The 22,335-nt window shown below is 44.5% G+C and overlaps 1 protein-coding gene across 1 annotated transcript; it reads right to left on the reverse strand.

Annotated features, from left to right (window-relative positions):
- Positions 1 to 258: 258 nt before the first annotated feature.
- On the reverse strand, positions 259 to 21,748 carry PPIL1 (peptidylprolyl isomerase like 1). The gene is made up of 4 exons (XM_047794718.1): positions 21,409 to 21,748; positions 18,732 to 18,886; positions 2,036 to 2,104; positions 259 to 1,458 (listed from the first exon to the last, which is right to left on the reverse strand). The coding sequence occupies exons 1-4, from the start codon at positions 21,462 to 21,464 to the stop codon at positions 1,238 to 1,240; spliced, it is 501 nt and encodes a 166-aa protein (XP_047650674.1). The 5' UTR covers positions 21,465 to 21,748; the 3' UTR covers positions 259 to 1,237.
- Positions 21,749 to 22,335: the final 587 nt, after the last annotated feature.

Here is a 22,335-nt window from a genome sequence, read left to right on the forward strand (position 1 = left end):
TCTCAGCACATCCACCCAGTTAATCTCCGGGGGCTTCCCCCTCACTGGGAAATGCAAATTGCTATCACTTAACTTCTTTCGTTGCTACTGCTTTTTAAGTCAACCCTGCTCTTGAATGGGAGCAATCCACTGGAGGTCCACAAAACCTAAAATCATATGAAAACTTGAGGATGAGTCCTGCAACACTACTTGAGATGGTGTAGAGGTTCAAATGGCTGTTAGAACCTCTCACAAATTTAAAATCAGACCACGCAGCAGTTTCAACCATCAGTGGTATTTTATTTTGGAAGTTTCTATGTATTACATAGATATTAACTTCCTTTCTCTCATCACCCCCTCCCTTAAAAAAACCAGAAAGACTAAAAAATATATATAAAAATCTCTCATCTAGTTTCTCTAAAGTCTTAGGTTAAAAAAACTTAAGTGGTGCTTCTTCTTTATGAGAATATTGCTTTTTAAGGAGAATCCATAGTCTGCCCTTATGCTCACTACAGATTTCTACTTCTTACTGGGGAAAAAAAATGGTCAATGCTTCTGCTTCTTTTTAATAGATTCATTTCTCGATTATTACACATTATCATTCCCCACTTGACACCTTTTTAGAAACTTGATTGTTGGATGCATTTTTCACTTGGCAAAAATTCAATGTGGCTTTGCGTGGGACGTCTAAGTGTCAGAAACAGCAGTGTTGATGTTCTGGTTTTGAGAGGGAAAATAGAGAAAGACATGCGCACAACCCCTGAAAGAACAAATTCAAGAGACTGAAATAGGGGGCGCACACAGTTAAGAAGGCTGATACACAGACACTACTTGGTTTTGAATTCTACGGCTGGCTCTCAGCCACCAAAGACTTTGGTGTAGGCCAGAATATAAATTTCCGCAAGAAAAGGCTGGTTAGGCACTGCAAAACGAGGCTGGCTGCCCTTTGTTCCCAGTATACCGAGGAGATGCACACAGGAGGGGGCAGCATGCACCATTTGCAGGGAGCAGTAACTTGTGAACAATCATGTATGGACATTTCTGCAAATGTTTTGACAATGGAGGCACAGGGGACGAGAAAAGAAGCATCCTATTAAAAAATACTTCCATCTCTAACTCACCCAGGACCCCAGGCTCCTCAGCGCCTCAGATTTGCAAGACCAAAATGAAGTTTAGAGTTACATGTCATTCTAGGCCATCTGGAAACTGGTTTGGCAGGCTGTCTCAGAAGACCTGGGTGTGCCCCAGGGACACAGGTCTACCCAGAAGGGTACGCCTTAATGATCTTCACATCGTCCACGGGGCGGTCCTGGGAGTTTGTTTCCACCATTCCTACTCGATTCACCATCCCTATCCCCTGGCACACACGGCCAAAAATAGTGTGTTTGCCATCAAGCCACTGCGTGGGAGCCAGGGTCACAAAGAACTGGCTGCCGTTGGTGTCTGGCCCTGCATTGGCCATTGCGAGAATTCCGGCCCCTGGTGGGAAAAAGGAAGAGAGGGAAGAGTATGAATAACCCCCACAGCTCCAGCATGGACCAGCTACACCAGCCTAGGGATAAAAAGAATCCAGGCTTTGTTCTGGCCTCTATTACCAACCACCTGACCCGCCTACCTTCCTTCGGGGCAGGCTCTCTGCCCTTGCATAAAGGATAACCACTGCACCACCCTGGCGGCCTCATCTTGTCTTCACCCACTCCCCAGCCTCTATCCATGATGATCCCCGCTGACGGCTGGGCCACGCTCCCAAGTCCCCTCAAACATCCAGGAAAGTCTCCTGCTCCTTTGAGGAAGCTTTTGCTTTCTTATGGCTCATAACAGCAACATTCAGCAAGTAGTTAGACTTGAGATCACTTGGGTCAGCACTCTGAATCACTCAGGGCTCTGAGAGGCACCACCTTCTCTAATTCACCAGGGTTCTTTGTGGTGCTGCAGCTGGGCAGCTATGTGGCACCATGCCACGGTGTCAGGCAGTCTACTTGCATCACGGCCAAAAGACCGAGCTTTTAAAATCTACTCCCTCTTCCTACCCAGTCCAGCCGGATCATAGACTTACCTGTGAATTTCAAGTCGGGATGAAGTTCATCTTCAAACTGCTTGCCATAGATAGATGCACCACCTCGACCTGCCAGTTAGAAGACAAGAAACCAATCAGCCAGTCCCACATGTTACCTCACACCAAGAACTAAGGCCCAGGGTCGAAGGATTTTTGGGAGTACAGGAAAGAAAAATCAGTGAGCATGCCTAGCCCCCTGCTAACTACATTGCAACTACACAGCCCAGCAGCAGAATCAGTACTGACAAAGCACATTCAAATCACTGGTTTCATTTAGGTAAGATGTTTCTTTTCAAAATAATGCTGAGTGTTTTCTTCCTGCTTATTAAAGTAATACATGTTCACTGTCAAAAATGAAGAAAACATAGAACATTATCAAAGGAACATTAAGATCCCCTGTAATCTAACCATCTACAAATAACCACCATTCATGGTTTGAAGTGTTAAGAGGTTTCTTAATTTTTTACAGTTTTATGAGTGCCTTAGACAAGAGGGCCCCAAGACTTAACCCTGTGCCCAATGAGACATTGCTAATCAATCAGCATTCTTCTCAGCTGAGCTGAGGTTGGCCTCTGAATCCAACTCCAGGTAGCCATTCTTTTTTTTTTTTTTTGGCTTTTGTCTTTTTAGGGCCACACCCGCGGCATATGGAGGTTCCCAGACTAAGGGTCTAATCGGAGCTACAGCTGCCAGCCTACACCACAGCCACAAAAACACCGGATCCGAGCTGTGTCTGTGACCTACACCACAGCTCATGGCAACGCCAGATCCTTAACCCACTGAGCAAGGCCAGGGATCGAACCCGCAACCTCATGGTTCCTGGTCAAATTCGTTTCTGCTGCGCCACGACGGGAACTCCTAGGCAGCTATTCTTAATGGATCAGAGAGGTATTAGAATTGAAACCTATTTGCCGTCCTTAACCAAGATGAAGGAAAATAAAATTCATTTATTTCAAAGATAAAGGAGTTCCCATTGTGGTTCAATGAGTTAAGAACCTGGCATAGTGTTCATGAGGATACAGGTTCGATCCCTGGCCTCACTCAGTGGGTTAAGGATCCAGCATTGCCACAAGCTGCAGCTTAGGTCACAGATGCGGCTCAGATCTGACATTGCTGTGGCTGTGGTGTAGGCCGGCAGCTGCGGCTGATTCAACCCCAGCCCAGAAATTTACATATGCTGCAGGTATGGCTGTAAAAAAAAAAAGAGAGAGAGAAAGAGAGAGAAGAGATCTAGCTTAAGGAGAAACAGGGCTCTAGAGTGGTAAGAGGGCAAGGAGGCAGAAAGGAATACTATTACAGAGGGCAGAATGGACTGAGAGGAGAGGCAGTACACTGCGAGGAGACCATGGAGAAACATGGCATCTGCCAGCAACATCCCCACTGCGTGTTATTATGTCCACAAGAGTCCATACTCTTGCTGTGCTAGGCACTTAGGTTTTGTTGTTGGAGAAAAATACTATGTTAAATAAATTTTTCCCATGAGAAAAAACATCCTAATAGGAGGTAACTCTCCTAATCAATTATTTAGTTGACCATATGCCTTGTTGATCTACTCTGGCTTCTTCAAGTTGACCAGTCAAGACAGCACAGTCCACAACAAAGTAAACACTGGACTTATCAGCTTACTCTGCTTGCCTGGTAGCCAGGAAACAGCCCAGAGGCAGGGAGCTCACCTCCTCTGCCAGCCTTGCTGGGGAAGTAGCAATGTTAACACCTCATGTCCACCCTCAGAGGCCCCAGGGCCCCCACTATAGTGTTTCCATGGTTAAAAAAACAAACAAAAAAAAACGCTTTAACTTTTTAGGATGCTTCACCTCAGGAAGCCTGTCACAGCCCCTGGGTATAGGAAGAAAACACTGTTCTCAAGCAAAGAGGAATGGGGGAGAATCCTAACAAACCTGGGAAAACCTCCCACCTGGCCCAGGCTACCTATGCTTCTGGAAAATTACTGAGCTACCAAACTATGTAAAAATTCATTCCCCCAAATTCCAACTCGCCAGTATACCTCCAAAGAGCAATTACATAACCAGTGTGTTCCCTCTGCCTATACAGTCAAGGTTCCTGCTTGAGTTAGGGGTAGGGGGTGGGGGGGGCTGGAAGTACAAGAGCTGGAGGTGAGAGAGGAGAGGACTGTGGGGGCACATTAAGGCCAAGCCCTACCTCCAGGGCCTGGATGAGCAAGCTGAGGATAAATTCAGCAGTGCTGTCTGCCCACAGACTGAGCCTTGGAGGTGCGATCCCTGCAGGCCAAGGACTGCCAGAACCTCAAGGCCCCTGCCCTTGAGGAACTCAAACCCACCACATAAACGGCACCACAAACAAGAAGGGGGTACAGGCAAGAGTCACAGGTGATGCCTGGGGTTTTAAGCAATCAGAAGGGGGAAAGGTATGGAGGCCCCCTTTTCCTCATCAGGCATAGTTTGACCAACCACAAGTAGTTTGGGCCTCTAAGCTCCATTTATTCATAATATGTTATCTTTTCATAACCTAATTCAACTCAGAAGGGTTTGCAGCAAACGTCAGAAAGACAAATAATTCCAATCAAAACATTCCTTTGGGCATGTGGAATAGGGGAGAAATGGTAGGGGGACAGGGACTGATCAAAGAGTTTTCTGGTGCAGGGCAGACAACACAGATGTCAATGATCACTTATAAAGCCAATAATTAGGGAGCTCTGCAGTAAAAATGTTCTGTGTGGCTCCTCAGCAAAGATACAAAGGGGATAGGCACAGGTCTCTGCACTATCAAAGTTCCTTTACTCTTCTGTCCTCTCTTTTAAACATTTACTCAGTGTATTTAATATTTCAGAGATAAAAGAATGACAAACAACTGTGCACCCTCTCCTTGAGAAATAAAGTGTGACCAACCCAGTCCAGACCCCAGGCATACACACCCGCTGCATCCCTCCCCGCATCTCCCCACTCTCCCAAGAGGAACAGTGCTGCGAAGAATCACACTTTCCTCTCAGGTAACCACCATTCTGACTGGAGTTTGTCGTTTTTTGTGCACTTTCTTTTCTACTATGTGGTATGCATCCTTAAAAACTGTACTTGATTTTTTTTTTTTTTTGCTTTTTAGGGCTACACCTGCAGCATATGGAAGTTTCCAGGCTAGGGGTCCAATCAAAGTGCCACAGCTGCCGGCCTACACCACAGCCACAGAAACACCGGATCCTTATCCCACTGAGTGAGGCCAGGGATTGAACCCGCAACCTCATGGTTCCTAGTCAGATTTGTTTCTGCTGTGCCACAACCAGAACTTCTGTTTTGCATGTTTTTAGGTTTTTACAAATGGTGCGATACTCTATGTATTCTTCTGCAATTAGCTTTTTTTCAGCTCTAAGTGATAGTAATTTCGTTTCCTGCAGGCTCTCTGTAGTGTCCATTCCATTGTGTCATTACCACACGGTCTTATCCTCTTTTCCCCTGGTGATGGATATCTAGGATCTTTCCAGTGTTTGTGCTATCATAACCTATGCTGCAATAACCACCCTTGTACTGTCTCCCAAACACAGGGCAGGACCTCTCAGGGAATATACCTTACGGCAGGCAGGCAGGCTCACAGTTTGTGAGCATTTCCCCATGACTAGACTTCTCCATACATCTTGCCAGAAGTGGCCCCAATGTGCACCCCACCCACAGTGCTCTCACATTCACTCTTACGCCAGGCTTTCTAACATTTGTCAATCTATGAGGTGTCCAATCTCTTGTGGTGTTTTAAACTGCCTTTCTCTGAGGTTGTGCATAATTTCATGTCTACTGGCTATTTAGCATTCCTCCTCCGTCAATAGCCACTTTTCTACTGAGTGATTTGGCATTTTAAAATTTATATTTTATTATTAGGTTTATTCCAGATACTAATCCTTTGTCAGTTATGCTTTTACAAATACTTTCTTCCAGTTGACTTTTTTCTCACTCTTTAAATAGAATCTTCTGATATAAAGAATTTCTTGCAGTCGAAACTCCTTAATCTTTTTCTTTATGATCTGTGCTGTTTCTTTTTTTTTGTCTTTTTTTTTTGCTATTTCTTTGGGCCGCTCCCGCAGCATATGGAGGTTCCCAGGCTAGGGGTTGAATCGGAGCTGCAGCCCCTGGCCTACGCCAGAGCCACGGCAACGCGGGATCCGAGCCGCGTCTGCAACCTACACCTGTGCTGTTTCTTAAACAAAATTTTAAAAAGCGCCCTTCTCATTCCCAAGACTCCTCTAACGTCTCTTCCTCCTCCTCCTGCTCACTGACTGTACAAACCTCTCAAGATGAACTGGAGTGGCATTTAAGACGTGCATCTAAGATTACCATACTTGGTGCTACTTGTCCCCACCACTCCCAATGCAATAGATGATGGGATCAGGGATTAATAGCCAGCCCCAGAGCAGCCACAGATCAGCCAGTTACCCATTAGGAGCCCCATGTGGAAGCTCCACCTGGGACATTCCACACCAGAGGTGACCAACCAAACCAATCAAAGCCTCTCTTCCAGCAAGAGATCCTCTAACAGATAGCACAGGTTAGCTATCTTCCAGGGCCTGCCTCAAAGACAAGAAAGGCAGGTACCGATCCTTTTGCAGCTAGGAGTAGCCAGATGACCTAGTTCTGAGTTACTGAGGTAAACAGAAGCCTGCTAAGTAGGGCTTCTAGGAAAGCTATAGCTTTCCTAATAAAAAGGGACAAACACACCCATCTGTCTTTTACCCATAGCTCTTTCCTCATCTTTCTTCTTTGAAAGCAGAGGTGATATCAGGAGCAGCAGCAGCCATCTTGCCATCATAAGACAAGACTGAGATCAGAGGCCAACACACTAAGAATGGTGGAGTAGAAAGACATAGTAAGCCTGGGCCCCTGACTACTCTGCTGGGCAGCTAAACCAATGCCTGCAACTGCTTACTTTTGAACATTTTATGTGAGAAAAACAAAAGCTCTGTTCATTTACACCTCTGTGGTTGAGTTTTCTGTTACTGGCAGCCAAAAGCATCACCTTGTTAGTAGCAGCAGGAAGGGGAACTGACTAGTGGAGCTGCTATTGGATTACCAGAGCAAATGCCAGATACCAGATCTAACATGGAAATAACACCACAGTTCTCCAAGAAGCTTTGCATTTCTTAAGATGGAGTCCTCTTTAGGATTAGAGAGGTCTGGATTTCAATTCCCACTAGCCATAGCTAACCTTAAGCAAGATATCCTAAGTCCTAGTTTCCTTATCTGCAAAATGGGAATAGTAGTAGTATGTCTGTGTCACGGGACTGTTATGAGAATGACATGAGATAATGCCTGGAAACCATATATATATAGTATATATAACGTGAAGCCAACACAGTGTATCGGTGATGCTGAGCCCCCTTTTTTAACTGAAATAATCTGAGCATTCTCCATGAAAGGCAACTGGAGGTCATGACCAATAGTCACCTTAGGACTCAGTCTGCCTACGTTTACTCCAGTTTCTAGGTCTTTGCACTTTCACTGCTGCCCCACTGCTCCCTGCTCTTTGTGGATAACTTAGTTTCTTACTTCACTGAGAAAAAGGAAGAGCACTTTCACATGTTCTCACCATTAAATCCACTCTCTTTCCTGCATCTCTACCCATTTATCTTCCTTCTCCTGGTATTAATACACTGTATAAATAAACTGTTCAAATGACTGTCCTACCACCACATACCAATAATCCTGTTCATCTTTAAGCTTTGCAACTACAATTTTCCCCTCTCCAGTATCCATTTTTATTCCTAGGAGATCATTCTTATCAGCATAAAAACATGATATTACTATCTCCCATTTTGGAAAAACACTGTCTCCAAGTAACCCCCTATTTCTCTGCATCCAGTCCCAGAAATACTCCATCTCCTGCCTCTTGAACACTCTCCATTCAAATGTTTTGCCCTCACCATTCCACTGAAACTGCTCTTGTCAAGGCCATCAGTATCACCATGCTGTTGTTAAACCCAGTGTTCAATCCTCACTCTGCCTGATCCATGAGCAGCATCTGACAGTTGGCGTCACCCTTCTTGAAATCCCACCTTACCAGCAGCTCTTCATTTTGTCTTCTGGCTCCTTTTCCTCTTCCTTCTCTCTTTTCACAGATATTAGACCTGCACTGATATGCCAAGACTTCTCCTTCCAACCCTTGCTCCCTTGCCCCTTTATTTTTCACAGGTGTTACCCCAACAAACCTCATTCATCTAGCTCTGTCCTGGCATGTGCTTCCCAGAGGATCAGAATCAATAGAACCACTATCACTATAGTCCAAATGATAACAAGCTCTAGCTCTGATAACAATGAAAGCCTCTCATTGTTCTCCCAGCTTCTGACCTTGCCTCCCGCTTTACCACTTCAAGTCTATTCTCCTTGTGGAAGCAACGGGGATCCTTTTTTTTTTTTTTTTTTTTTTTTGCTGCATGCATGGCATGTCTAAGTTCCTGGGCTAGGGATTGAATCTGTGCCATAGCAGTGACAGGGCTGGATCCTTAACCCGCTAGGCCACCAGAGAACTCCTACAGGGATCCTTTTAAAACAAGTCTCATCATAGCAGTTCCCTGCTCAAGATCCTGCAGAGACATTTCATCGCTTAGGATAAAATCCAAAGTCTCCACTGCAACTTACAAGACTTCGCATGATCTGGTCCTCTGATAGCTCCTACTGCTGTCCGCCTCACTCACCTGCTCCAGCCACACTGGCCTCTGCACTATTTCTTGCCAAGCACACTCTGGTCTAAGACCTCTGACTGCTATTCCCTCTAGGTTGTCCTTGCCCCTGACAGAGTCATGGCTCACTACTTTATCCAGAGCTCCACTCAAATGTCTTATCAGAGGGGTCTTCCCTAATCACACTATCCAAAATAGCACCTCCCTCACTCTCCATCTCAGAGGTTCTCACCTAGGGGTGACTGCCCCTGGGGACACTGAACAACATGTGGAGATATTTTTGGTTGTCACACTGAGGGCTTCTACTGGCATTTAGGGGGCAGAGGTCAGGGGTACAGCTAAACATTCTAAAATGCACAACAAAGAATTACCCAGCCCCAAATGTCAACAGAGCCAAGGCTAAGAATCCTGCTCTCTTCTCTTATGCATTATTTTTCCATATAATTTGTCATGCATGACCTAACAGTATATTATATACTTTTTTGTTCAGTCTCCCATTAGAATAAGAGCTCCATTAGGTCTTTCTTATTCATTATTGGCTCCCCAGCTCTTAGAATAATGCCCAGACTACAGTAGGAGTCCAACAGACAGTCATTAAATGAATTAACAACCAAAACAAATAATAAACAACCATACTTTTTTGAGTTCCTATTTTGTGCTAACCGTTCTACAGACATCTGCTCATTTACTACCTACAACAACCCCATGAGGTACATATAACCACATTCTCCATTTATAGATAAAAAGGCTCAGCAAGGTTACATAACTTGTCTCCATTCAGTAAGTGTTCATATGGGAGTTCCTGTTGTGGCTCAGTAGAAATGAATCTGACTAGTATCCATGAGGACTCAGGTTCGAACCCTGGCCTCACTCAGTGGGTTAAGGATCCACTGTGCCATGAGCTGTGGAGAAGGTTGCAGACACGGCTCAGATCTGGCATTGCTGTGGCTGTGGTGTAAGCTGGCAGCTACAGCTCTAATTTGACTCCAAGCTTGGGAACCTCCATATGCCATGGGTGCAGCCCTAAAAAGGCCAAAAAAAAAAAATGTGTTCACTTGAAGCCAAGATTCAACACCAAGCCCAGGAGGCTCCACAATCCTCTGTTGCCCCAACACTATACTACCTTGCCATATGCCATGGCTGGATCAAATGTTCTCAAGTATTTTCCTTACCAAGAGTCCCAAATGGTCCTTGTATGATGCTGATCACATCTGAAGTCCCATCTAAGAATCATCATGAACTGGCCCTAACCCCCCTGCTATTTCTTACTAAAGTGCCTCAAACTGCTCTTCCTTTTTTTTTTTTTTTTGCTTTTTTTAAGGCCATACCCAAGTTATACGAAAGTTCTCAGGCTAGGAGTTGAATCAGAGCTACAGCTGCCGGCCTACGCCACAGCCACAGCCACATAGGACCAGAGTCTCATCTGAGACCTACACCACAGCTCACAGCAATGCCAAATACCCAATCCACTGAGCAAGGCCAGGGATCAAACCCGCATCCTTATGGATACTAGTCAGATTCATTTCCACTATGCCACAACAGGAACTCCAAACTGCTCTTTCTTTACTGTCCCTTAAACATGCAGTTCAGGGACCTTAGCAATCACATTTTGTGCCTCTGTCCTGGGCGTGGAGAGGTGCCTGGGTTACATCACAGAGCCAGTCCAGCATGAGACACAATACCTAGGGTGGTGGGCTCTCCTTCACACACTATGCGCCTCTGTCAGCTGTGCCTCTGCTCTACACTCATTCTTCTTCCTAAATCTAAAATGGCCTTCCCTGTCCTCTCAAGTGTTAAAGTGCTACATTTCAAGGTCCACCTCAAAATATGCTCCCATCCCAACCTAATCCCACTCCACTGTCCTTTTTCTCTGATTATGAATTATTCTATCCTATGTTCTACAAATAATCCATAGCGTACCCCATGCATTTGCATGCTTATTATATTATTACTTTCTAGTTGTTTCTTATAATGAATACCATACCTTATCTTACTGGCAGGGTAGGGCAGGGAGCTCTGCAAGGAAGAGAAAAATGCCTTGGTTTCTAATGCTTAAATATTCCCCACAGGCCTTAGAATAGCACAGGATACCCCGCAGACTCTTAGCAAATATTCATCAAATGAATAAAATTAACAATGAGCTTGCTGTTTAACACATTATATTTCAGGTGTTCCTGGAGCTACTAAGAGGTGAGATGGAAGCAGAGTGGGGGTGATGCACAGCATAATCAGCATGTAATTAATCATTGCAATCATGGCAGCTGGTGAGCACTGGGAGGCTAAGTGTAGAACAGGGAGAGGGAAAGGAAGAGCTTGACAGGATGCTGTGTCTTGGGAGGGAAGAAAGAGAAGAAATTAGTAAAAACAGATAAAAGGCATTCAGATGGCTCAGGAGAATCAGCATGGAGTTATTACAATAAAGGAAATTTAAAAGAAGAAAAATGAGGAGTTCCCACTGTGGCACAGTGGGTTAAAAGATCTGGCCTTGCTGCAGCTGCGGTGTAAGTCAGAGCTGCAGCTCAGATTCAATCCTTGGCCTGGGAACTTCCATGTGCTACAGGTGTGGCCAAAAACGAAGGAGAAGAAGAAGAAGAAAAATGGTATAAAATGAAGCAGGAGATCAAAGATATCTGAATTGAGAATACATGTGGCAAAAGTATAACAGAAAGACCATGAAGAGAATAGTTCCAGAGTAGCCAGGCTGAGGGGCAGTCAGGGTTGGAAATGATACATCAACCTCCTGAAGAGCCCAGGATGCCACATGCTGCTCATTTGAGACGGTCAGCAAAAATCATGTTACCTAATTGGTTAGCAATCCACACTAGTGACCCACAAGGACCTAACTCCTGTTTGCCCCCTACCACAGGCCTGCGAGCAGGCTTGGCTCAACCATTCATCACACTTGAGGCTGGATGCAATTATTCTGGAAATCTTTTGAGTGATTCAATTTCAGTAAAATTACATCATGGAAATGTGACATTATGAAGGATTACAAACCAATTACAGAATTACAGGAAAGTTCTGACATGGGCACTCTTATCTGAGCCACTTCCAATTCTTCCACCACTAATCAAGGACTTGCTCAGTTCACTGGTCTATGGATTAAAATTTTATGACAACAACGAGAGAGCGAAAGAAGACAGGCAAGGAGTACATCAAAGTGTTGACAGGACATTTTCAGATAAAGAAAGTAGAGTGAGGCAGAGTTAAGACTCTGCCTCCCCCAGTACCTGGTAAAGCAAACACCAAAAATTCAATTTCTTTCAAAGCCAAAAAATTCATCATCAGCAAACACATAAGAGAAGGGAGACAAATGTATTCCAATCACTTGGAATCAAATTTATTCCAGTTTGACTCAGAATCAAAGTGATTCTGAAAAGAGTCAGTGAGAGAAAGAAAGATGAGATCCTTTCACCTATGCTCAGGAAAGTAGTGATCAGGAATAGAGGAGTGTCCCCCAGAGAATTCTCACAAGTACCCTCCAATTTTGAGATGCCACCAGGGGACTGGGTGAACAGCCCTGAAATAGTTAAGGAGAAGCCCACAGACACAGGTGCTCAGGCTGCAGGTCAGGCCACCAGCACGGCCACCTTAGCAGGCTTCAGGAGCACTGAGCTGGGATGGGCATCAGGACATGCTGCTCCAAAGAAGGCACCTTGGCAGGTTGAGTATTTCAAGTTGAAGAAACCTGAGAAATGGCACATGTAGGAAGGACTTTCTGACCTTCCCCTGACGTGTGTCCTAAGACCCTCCTGAGAGAGATGCCCTCTGTATACCTGGAGGAAAGGAACACCCCTACAAGACAGACGGACACCAAGCAGAATCTGAATGGACACGCCATGTTGTCTCCACTAGTTCACCACGCTGAGCTCATCCTCATAGGCCTTATATCCTTTCACATTTTCCCACAACTTCCCACTCTTCACCAAACCCAGCATAAAAATGCCCAGGGGAACCGCCTTCTTCAGGCCTTCATTTCCTCATAAAGGCTCTGAGGTAGTGGAAAACTAATATTAAATATCTGCTTTTCTCTCATTAACAGAGCTTCTGATATAAAAGCCCAGCTGAGAATGAAAAAAAGGTGTGAGGATCTATTTCCTCTGCTACAGCTATACTCAGGGGCTCTCCAGGGCCTGGGGTGGGGACACCACTGGCATGGAGTCTGGGAAGACAGCACAGAAGCCAGCCTGCTTCCTCAGCATGTGCTGAGCTGGTGTTCTCTTCTGTACCCTCATCAAGCTAAAATAAAATGGAAAGAAAGCCATTTAGCATTTGGGATGGGGAAGATAACTGGTCCCACAAAGGGGGGCAGAGTGATAAGGAGAATCCACTATACCCGAGCAAATAAAAGGTAAGGCCAGTGGAGGTGCCAACATTAAGCATGGATAAGACAAGAAATGGCACAGAAACTACGCAAACATACACAACAAAAGGAAAGAGAGAAAGGAGGGAGAAAATGTAATCCTAGAAGTGCTTCTCAGTGGCTGTCTCAAGTTTCAGATGCTTCAACAAAAGTAAGAATCCAACAAAACATGATCTCAAAGACAAGAATAATAAGTCAACAGACTAAGGTGAAAAGATTGCAGACTTGAGAAAACAGATTGAGAGGCCAATGACACCAAGAGAGCACTAATAAATAAATCAGAGCAGTCAAGAACAAAACAGACATGACTCAAAATTGAATAAAGCACAGAGTAAAGGCAGAGATTATTTAAGTAGATGCAGGAAAAAATAGAAAAACATCATCTCACATACTCAAAAAAATATGACACATACAGAAGGCAAAGGTGATGAAACAAAGAATAGTTTCCCAAAATAGAAAATCCAGTAAGTATAACAGAGAAAATATTTAGAAATACAAATCAAAAAATTTTCCCTGAATTGAAGGAAGGAGTATATCTGGCCTCAGTATTCTTTAAAGCCATGTTCAAAAACAGAAGGCCATGGAGCAAAATTGTCTAAAAAGATCTGAAGAAATCCGTCTGGCCCAAGAATGATACACCAGGTCATGGTCTTTTTCAAGTATAAGGATAACAGGAAGAAATTCTCCAAGATGATTGAGTTAGAAAATAAAACACCCTTCAGCTCTTGGAAGAAAAACCACTCAACAAGAAATTCTGCCCTCTAGCATCCGTGAAGAGCAAAGCCTAGTGGTGAGCACTGAAGCCTCTGAAATGTAGAACCCACACTGCAACTTAGGGCTCAGTGCAGAATAGAAAATGCTGTAAACTCTGACAAGGATAAAGAAACTAACAAAAAAACTGGGAGCGAGTGAGGGAGGACAAGTATGAGACACAGAAAAAAAAGATTAGATGGATAGATACATAGATAGACAGGCAGACAAACAGATACCTGTCCCTGGTTCCTGCCACAGAGCCTCCAAGATTCTTATAATTTCCTAAGTGATAAGAACACTAGGAGCATTTCTTTGGTCTTTAACCCTGTCCCTGACACAGGGCTCCTGAAACCCTCACAAATTCCTAAGTGATAAGAACACCAGGAACATCTTTTGCTCTAATATGGTTACTCCTGGACGGAGGCTTGTCACCAAAAAGACCATGTCATGATTAGAAGCTTAGGATTCTCAGTGCCTGCACCCCTCCTTCTCCAGAGAGGGAAGGAAGGGTGAAGGGCTAGAAATGGAGCTAGTTATTGGTCATGCCTACCTGAGGAAGGCATTTTCCATAAAATCCCAACAGTACAGGGTTTGGAGAGTTTCAAAGCGGATGAACACATCCACATTGGAAGGTGATGCACCCCAATTCCTGGTGGACAGAAGCTCCTATGCTCAGCACCCTCCTGGACCTCACCTGAAGCATCTCTGTTCACCTGTATCCTTTACCATATCCTTTAGTAAACTGGTAAATGTAAGTAAGCACTTATGCTTCCCTAAGTTCCATGACCTGCTCTAGCAAATTAACCAAACCCATCTGGTGTCACAGGGCATTGCTTGCTGTGAGGAAAAACCTCCATACTCTTGGTGACCAGAGTGAAGTGTTTGTAGTTCTCTTGTGGCACAGCAGGTTAAGGACCCAGCATTGTCACTGTAGTGGCCTGGGCCACTGCTGTGGCTCAGGATCAATCTGTGGTCTGGGAATTTCCACGTGCCATAGGCATGGCCAAAAAACAAACCAACAAAAACAACAAAAAGTATTTTTAAAAACAAGTAAAGTGGGAGGGGATTAAGATGGCGGAATAGAAGGACTGGAGCTCAACTTTTCTCCTAAAAACAACAAAATTTACAACTAAATGCTGAGCAATCTTCAACCAAATGGACTGGAAACTTTCAAAAAGATATCCTACTCCAGAAGACAAAGAGAAGGTCACATCAAGAGCACTATTTTCAATAGCCAAGACATGGACACAACCTAAAAGCCCATCGACAGAGGAGAGGATCAAGAAGATGTAGTACATCTACACAATGGAATATTACTCAGCCATTAAAAGGAATGAAATAACAGCATTTTTAGCAACATGGATGGACCTAGAAATCACCATGCTAAGTGAAGTCAGTCAGATAATGAGACACCAACATCAAATGCTTTCACTGACATGTGGAATCTGATAACAGGACAGAATGAACTTCTTTGCAGAACAGATACTGACTCACAGACTCTGAAAAACTTATGGTTTCCAAAGGAGACAGTTTGGGGGTGGGGAGATGCGCCGGGGGTGTGGGATGGAAATCCTATAAAATTGGATTGTGATGATCATTGTACAACTATAAATGTAATAAATTCATTGAGTAATAAAAAATAAATAAATAAAATAAAACACAAACCAAAAAAACCAAGTGAAGTGTTCTGTGTGAGCACATAAAAATAAAGGAGAAACCCAGGAGGGAAGAGCTGGTTTTTTTCCCAGCACAAGAAATAGGCAAAACTGAGTTTTTCTTAGACAACAGGAATAGTAGAAATATATGTAATAATTACCTCATCTTTCATAGCAGGAAGTCAATTTTTCTGTCAATTGTATACAAACTTAAATACTTTTTCTTTTAAAACCAATAGCATGGGAGTTACCGTCGCGACTCAGTGGCAGCAAATCTGACTAGTATCCATGAGGATGCAGGTTCAATCCCTGGCCTCACTCAGTGGGTTAAGGATCTGGCATTGCTGTGGCTATGGTGTAGGCTGGCGGCTACAGCTCCGATTGGTCCCCTAGCCTGGGACCCTCCATATGCAGTAGGTGCAGCCCTAAAAAGACAAAAGACAAAAACCAATAGCATGTATGACATAGCCTATCCTCTTAAAATTATTTCCATCTAACTGGTTATCCATCCTTTTAACTAGGTATCTGAAAAGAAAGCTGAAAAGAATAATGGCCACCAAAAGTTAATGTTCATCATTTCTGAGAGGTAGGTTATTGGGGGAATAGTTAATGGTGGTTAAAAATCTTTTAGGAAGTAAACTTATGATCAGTTTTTTTGTTTTTTTCTACTTTCCTCTATATTTTGTATTTTGAAATGTGCCCGTGTATATCAAAAAAAACTAAATGCCTCTTGGTCATAAAGGATAAAAGACAACTGAGAATTAAAAAGAGGAAAAAGACTGAGAAAAGACTGTCACAGAGAGAACCAAGCTCATTTAAAGGCAGAAGAGCAAAAGTAGGAATTAGCAGAGAGAAAATGCAGAATGAGAAGCTAGGGCCCTTGAAACCTACCAATGTTGGCATCTACTGATTTCACTAACAAATTCTATCTAAATGATGATAACTCCCAAATTCATACCTCCATCAGACCTTTCCATGAACTCCCCACTTACTTATTCAACATCTCAGCTGGATGGTCTGACAAGTATTCCAGACATAACGTGTCAAAAACCAAAATCAAGTTCTTTTTTTTTTTTACATTTAGAAAGTGGGGGACCAAGAGGCACTCTATTCCATAGAACAAAGGCCCCTAGGCTTTAGCCCACAGGATTTCTATTAAGGAAGGTGATGAAATTATTATTAATGGGATTAAGGAAGATGACAGGATTAGTGGGCAGTGACAGGCATAGGCAATAACATGATTATCTTCTTAGTAATATCAAAGTGGTTATCCTTAGGACATAGTGCAGCTTTTTATAGAATAACATGGTTAAGAATAACAAAATCAAATTCTTGATGTTCCTCCTTCAAACATGCTCCTCAGCCTTTTCATTTTATTAAATTCAAGTCAAGAAGCTTGAAGTCAACCTTCACCATCTCTTTCTTTCACACCCACACCTCTGCAGCAGCCTGAGCCACTGAAGTCAGATCCTTAACCTGCTGTGGCCATAGCAGGAAGGGAACTCCCCAAGAGATCTTTTTTTTTTTTTTTTTTAGGGCGGTACTCACAGCAAAGGAAGTTTCCAGGCTAGGGGTTGAATTGAAGTTGCAGTTGTTGGCCTACGCCACCCGCTTGAGGCAACCCTGGATCCTTAACCCAGTGAACAATGCCAGGGATCGAACCTGCTTCCTCATGGATACTAGTCGGGTTTATAACCCGCTGAGCCACAATGGGAACTTCCCCAGAGTGATCTTTTTAAAGCTAAGTCAGATCATGTCACTCCTTTGCTTAACACCTTCCAATGGCTTCCATCTTATTCAGAATAAAACCCAAAGTCTCCGCCATGTTCTACAAGGTCCTACATAATCTCCTACCTAGGCTCCTGCCGCATGGCCTCTGAAAGCCTCTTCCCTCTACTGGGAATGTTCTTCTCTCAGTCACGAGGTTCACCCCCTCACTTCATTCAGATCCCTCTCCAATCACATCATCTCAGAGAGGACTTCCCTGATCTTTCTACTAAAACCGCATCCTTTTCCTGTTTTACTGAGACCAGGAAGTTTTTTTTTTTTCTTCCTTTATTCACAGCCATATACCTAGAGCTCAGAAAAATACATGATAAAAAGAAAGTGCTCAATATTTGTTAAATGCATAAATCAAAGAACCTGGAGTTCCTGTCGTGGTTCAGTGGTTAACGAATCTGACTAAGAACCATGAGGTTGCGGGTTTGATCCCTGGCCTTCTCAGTGGGTTAAGGATCCAGTGTTGCCGTGAACTGTGGTGTAGGTTGCAGATGCGGCTCGGATCTGGCATTGCTGTGGCTGTAGTGTAGGCCGGCAGCTACAGCTCCGATTTGACCCCTAGCCTGGGAACCTCCATATGCCGCGGGAGCGGCCCAAGAAATGGCAAAAAGACCAAAAAAAAAAAGAACCTATTTTCTTTTCCTCAAAACACTGCAAATGTCCTTCTTCACTTCTGATTATCCAGACTAGTCTGCATTATTATAATTCCAGCAAATATTACTTGCTCTTAGTAAGCAATACATGGAAGTTATGAGAAACTCCATAAAGCCCAGGAGTCAAGACTGGTTTCTGGTCAATTCTACATGTGTTTGGGAACATGTGCTGGCAAGGGCAGGAGTAGCCACCACAGTCAACAAACCTAGTCCCTAGTATGTGGAAGAGAGCCCTGACTGCCTTATACCCAGTTATGACAGGATGAGACTTCAGAAATTAACATTGGGAGTTCCGGAGTTCCTGTCGTGGCGCAGTGGTTAACGAATCCGACTAGGAACCATGAGGTTGCGGGTTCGGTCCCTGCCCTTGCTCAGTGGGTTAACGATCCGGCATTGCCGTGAGCTGTGGTGTAGGTTGCAGATGCGGCTCAGATCCCGCGTTGCTGTGGCTCTGGCGTAGGCCGGTGGCTACAGCTCCGATTCGACCCCTAGCTTGGGAACCTCCATATGCCGCGGGTGCGGCCCAAAGAAATAGCAAAAAGACAAAAAAATAAAAAATATAAATAAATAAAAATAAATAAAATATTGGGAGTTCCCGCTGCAGCACAGTTAAGAACCTTATTGCAGCAGCTCAGGATGCTGCAGAGGTGTGGGTTTGATCCCCAGCCTGGCACAGTGGGTTAAGGATCTGGTGTGGCTACAGCTGTGGCATAGATGGCAGCTGCAGCTGGGATTCAGTCTCTGACCTGAAAACTTCCATATACCACGTTTGCAGCCATGAAAGAGAAAAAAAAAGGAAGAAATGAAGGAAGGGAGGGAGGGAAGGAAGGAACTAAAACTAATGTCGATTTAACTGTACCTGTTCCTGTTGGGTCACCTCCCTGGATCATAAAGTCTTTGATGATTCTGTGGAATTTGGTACCATTGTAGTAACCTCGACGAGCCAATTCAGCGAAGTTCTTACAGGTCTTTGGAGCATGCTTCCAGTACAGCTCCAGCACAATGATCCCCATGCTGCAGGGGGAGAGAGTAAAGCTCTGGTCAAGTACAAGGTCACAGCAGACAAAAACATTATGGGACTGATCCAGGACTCTTCATTTCCAAGCTTATAAGTCATAAAATTGTCATAAAACATAGGATTCTGGAGTTCCTATGGTGGCTCTGTGGAAACAAATCTGACTAGCATCCATGAGGACACTGGTTTGATCCCTGGCCTCACTCAGTGGGTTAAGGATCCACTGTGCCATGAGCTGTGGTGTAGGTCACAGATGAGGCTCAGATCTGACGTTGCTGTGGCTATGGTGTAGGCTGGCAGCTACAGCTCTGATTGGACCCCTAGCCTGGGAACCTCCATATGCCACAGGTACAGCCCTAAAAAGACAAACAAACATGGGATTCCATGCTCAGTAAAGGAAAACGACACAATGCAAAATAACACAAACACAGATATCTCCTTTGAGTAAAACATGCAGTGTCTTCTGGTACTTCTTTTAAGCAAAATAACTGTGGACAACTAAAATTTCCAACACCTTATACACAAAAAATGGCTGATCACTGGAAACTGGTATAACCAACCCCTAAATTAGGGGGAAAACAAGTCTTACATTTAATTTGTAATTTTTTTAGGTTGAACATCAAAATATTGGGAATTCATTTTTACTTATACATAAGTAAGCTTCTGGGTAGAGGTAGAAACTAGGTAAATGAGATACAGTAAGGTTTTCAATGACTATCTTCTTTTTTTTTTCTTTTTGCCACCCCCACCCCACACACATGGAGTTTCCAGGCCAGGGATCAGATCCAAGCTGCAGTGCAACCTACACTGCAACTGTACCAATGCTTCATCCTTAACCCACCATGCTGGGCCAGGGATCAAACGTTGTTTCCCAGCACTCCAGAGATGCCACCGATCCCACTGCACCACAGTGAAAACTCCAAGTGAATACCTTTTTTAAACTTCTGTATTTCTGAGCCACATAAATTACTATCATAAAAAAATGTAATGGAGGAATTCCCATTGTGGCTCAGCAGTAACCAAGCTGACATGTATCCATGAGGATACGGATTCAACCCCTGGCCGCGCTCAGTGGGTTAAGGATCCAGCGTTGCTGTGAGCTACAGTGTAGGTCGAAGACACGGCTCAGATCGGTGTTGCTGTGGCTGTGGCGTAGGCCGGCAGCTGTGGCTCTGATTCAACCCCTAGCCCGGGAGCTTCCATATGCTGCATGTGAGGTCCTAAAAGGAGAAAAAAAATTGCATACCTCCAAGTTGAGGCCTGAAAAAGGAGAATTTTCCTATATAAGAAGGTGGGGAAGATGGCCAGGGGGCAAAAGCAGCATCTGAGAGAATTGTTCTCTGTGGAAATCAGCCTGGGCAAGAAAGCGATAGAGAGGATAGCTGACTTTGCCTACTGATATAAGAATGGCAGAGGTAGCAAGAAAGGTAGGCAAAGGCCAAATGAAAAAAAGCATCTACAAAATTTTAATTTTACACTCTTGTAGCAATAAGTAGTTACTTAAAAGTTATTAGTCCTACTTTGGAAAGATCATTTTTAACTTTTTCCAAAGAGGCAATGGAATGAATGGTGCTAAAGAACCCAACACTGGAGATAAACAGACCAGGCTCCAAGTGAGGTTCCCCTACTTTCTAGCTACATGGGTTTAATCAAATCATTTACTCTGTATTTTTTTTTGTCTTTTTTTTTTAGGGCCGCACCCGCTGGCATGTGAAGGTTCCCAGACTAAGGGTCTAATCCGAGCTGCAGCCACTGGCCTAGGCCACAGCCACAGCAACGCGGGATCCAAGCCGCGTCTGCGACCTACACCACAGCTCACACCAACACCAGATCCTTAACCCACTGAGCAAGGCCCGGGATCGAACCAGAAACCTCATGGTTCCTAGTCAGATTCGTTTCCGCTGAGCCACGACGGGGACTCCCATTCACTCTTTAAATCACGGAATTTCTCCTGCTAAAAATGGAGAGACGGTGGAATGGCACCTACGTGATTTAAGTTACTCAGAGATTTAAACTAAATATGATGCTACACATCAGGGGCATGGGCCTAGCTGGTGGTCAATATTATCACTCTTTGATAGGAGTAAATAAATGTGCTTCTTCCGGTGTTCTCCTAATAATTTGTTTATACAATTGTTACTTACAACGTTAATATTTACACGTGTCTCCTCACTACACTATAAGCTTCTAAAGGCAAGGCTGTGTGTATCATCCACCTATGATTCTCAGATCCTACGTCCCCGGCCTGTAGATTCAATACACGCGTGCTGAATGAATGAATAGAGGAATCGAGGGGTGGGAAGAGGGCAGTACTGCCGCTGTGGCTAAGATTCCAGCGTGAGTCGGTGCGGGGCTCCAACGCCGGCAGCCGCGGTTCCCACTCAGCCCTCAGGTGGTCCTCACAGCCGCGGCTCCCCGAGGAGGTCCGCCTCCAGATGGAGCGCGCCGAAACCGACCCCCGCGGCTAAGCTTGGGATCCGCGTCGCTTCCGCCAGCCCAGCCCCAGGGGCTGGACCCTCACCTGGTCTCCAAGTATACGTTGGGGGGCTGCCAGGAGTCTGGAGGGATAGCCGCCATAGTGAAGCTAGCGGAGTCCTGCCGTTGCAATCGCTACTTCCGGCATCGACTCCCGGGAGACCCGAGGCTGCTGCACACACTTCCGGTTCCCGTGGTTCAGGTCTAGCGACGCCAAGATCTTCGGGGGCTTGAGACAAGGAAGAGGAAAGACCTCCACCTCCAAGGTCGGGAATCTGAGGTGCGATGTGAAAACAAACGGTCCGGCGCAGACGGAGAAAAGTGCAAGCTCTGTCAGAGATGGTCTCCAAGCGGAGAAACACCGCGCCACTCTCCGAACGCTCTGATTGGTTTGTTTAGGCGTGGAAGGAGTGAACACCAGCAAATCTGCACTTCTGTGGGAATTAAATGCTCATTTTCAATTCGAAGATTTTCTTAGTCCCACATTGAGCAGAGACGGAAAGAGCGGAAGTGAATGGAAGGGAATAGAGTTGAGAGATGCCAAAAACTAAAGCTTGTAAGGTGCTGTACGTTTACATAGCGCTTGAACATTATTATCTTACCTACTCCGCAAACAGTCTTTTATATATATATATATATATATTTTTTTTGTCTTTTTGCCTTTTCTAGGGCCGCACCCGCGGCATATGGAGGTTCCCAGGCTAGGGGTCAAATCGGAGCTGTAGCTGCCGGCTTACATCCAAGCCACAGCATCGCCAGATCCAAGCTGCATCTGTGACTTATACCATAGCTCCCCGCAACGCTGGATCCTTAACCCACTGAGCAAGGTCAGGGATTGAACCTGCAACCTCATGGTTCCTAGTTGGATTTGTTAACCACTAAGCCATGTTGGGAACTCCAACAGTCTTATAAAAAGTTATGTTGTTACTGCCATTTTTCAGATCTGAAAACAGACTCAGCAGTAAATGACTTG

The sequence above is a fragment of the Phacochoerus africanus genome, chromosome 9 (genome assembly GCF_016906955.1).
Source record: "Phacochoerus africanus isolate WHEZ1 chromosome 9, ROS_Pafr_v1, whole genome shotgun sequence".
Classification (NCBI taxonomy): domain Eukaryota; kingdom Metazoa; phylum Chordata; class Mammalia; order Artiodactyla; family Suidae; genus Phacochoerus; species Phacochoerus africanus.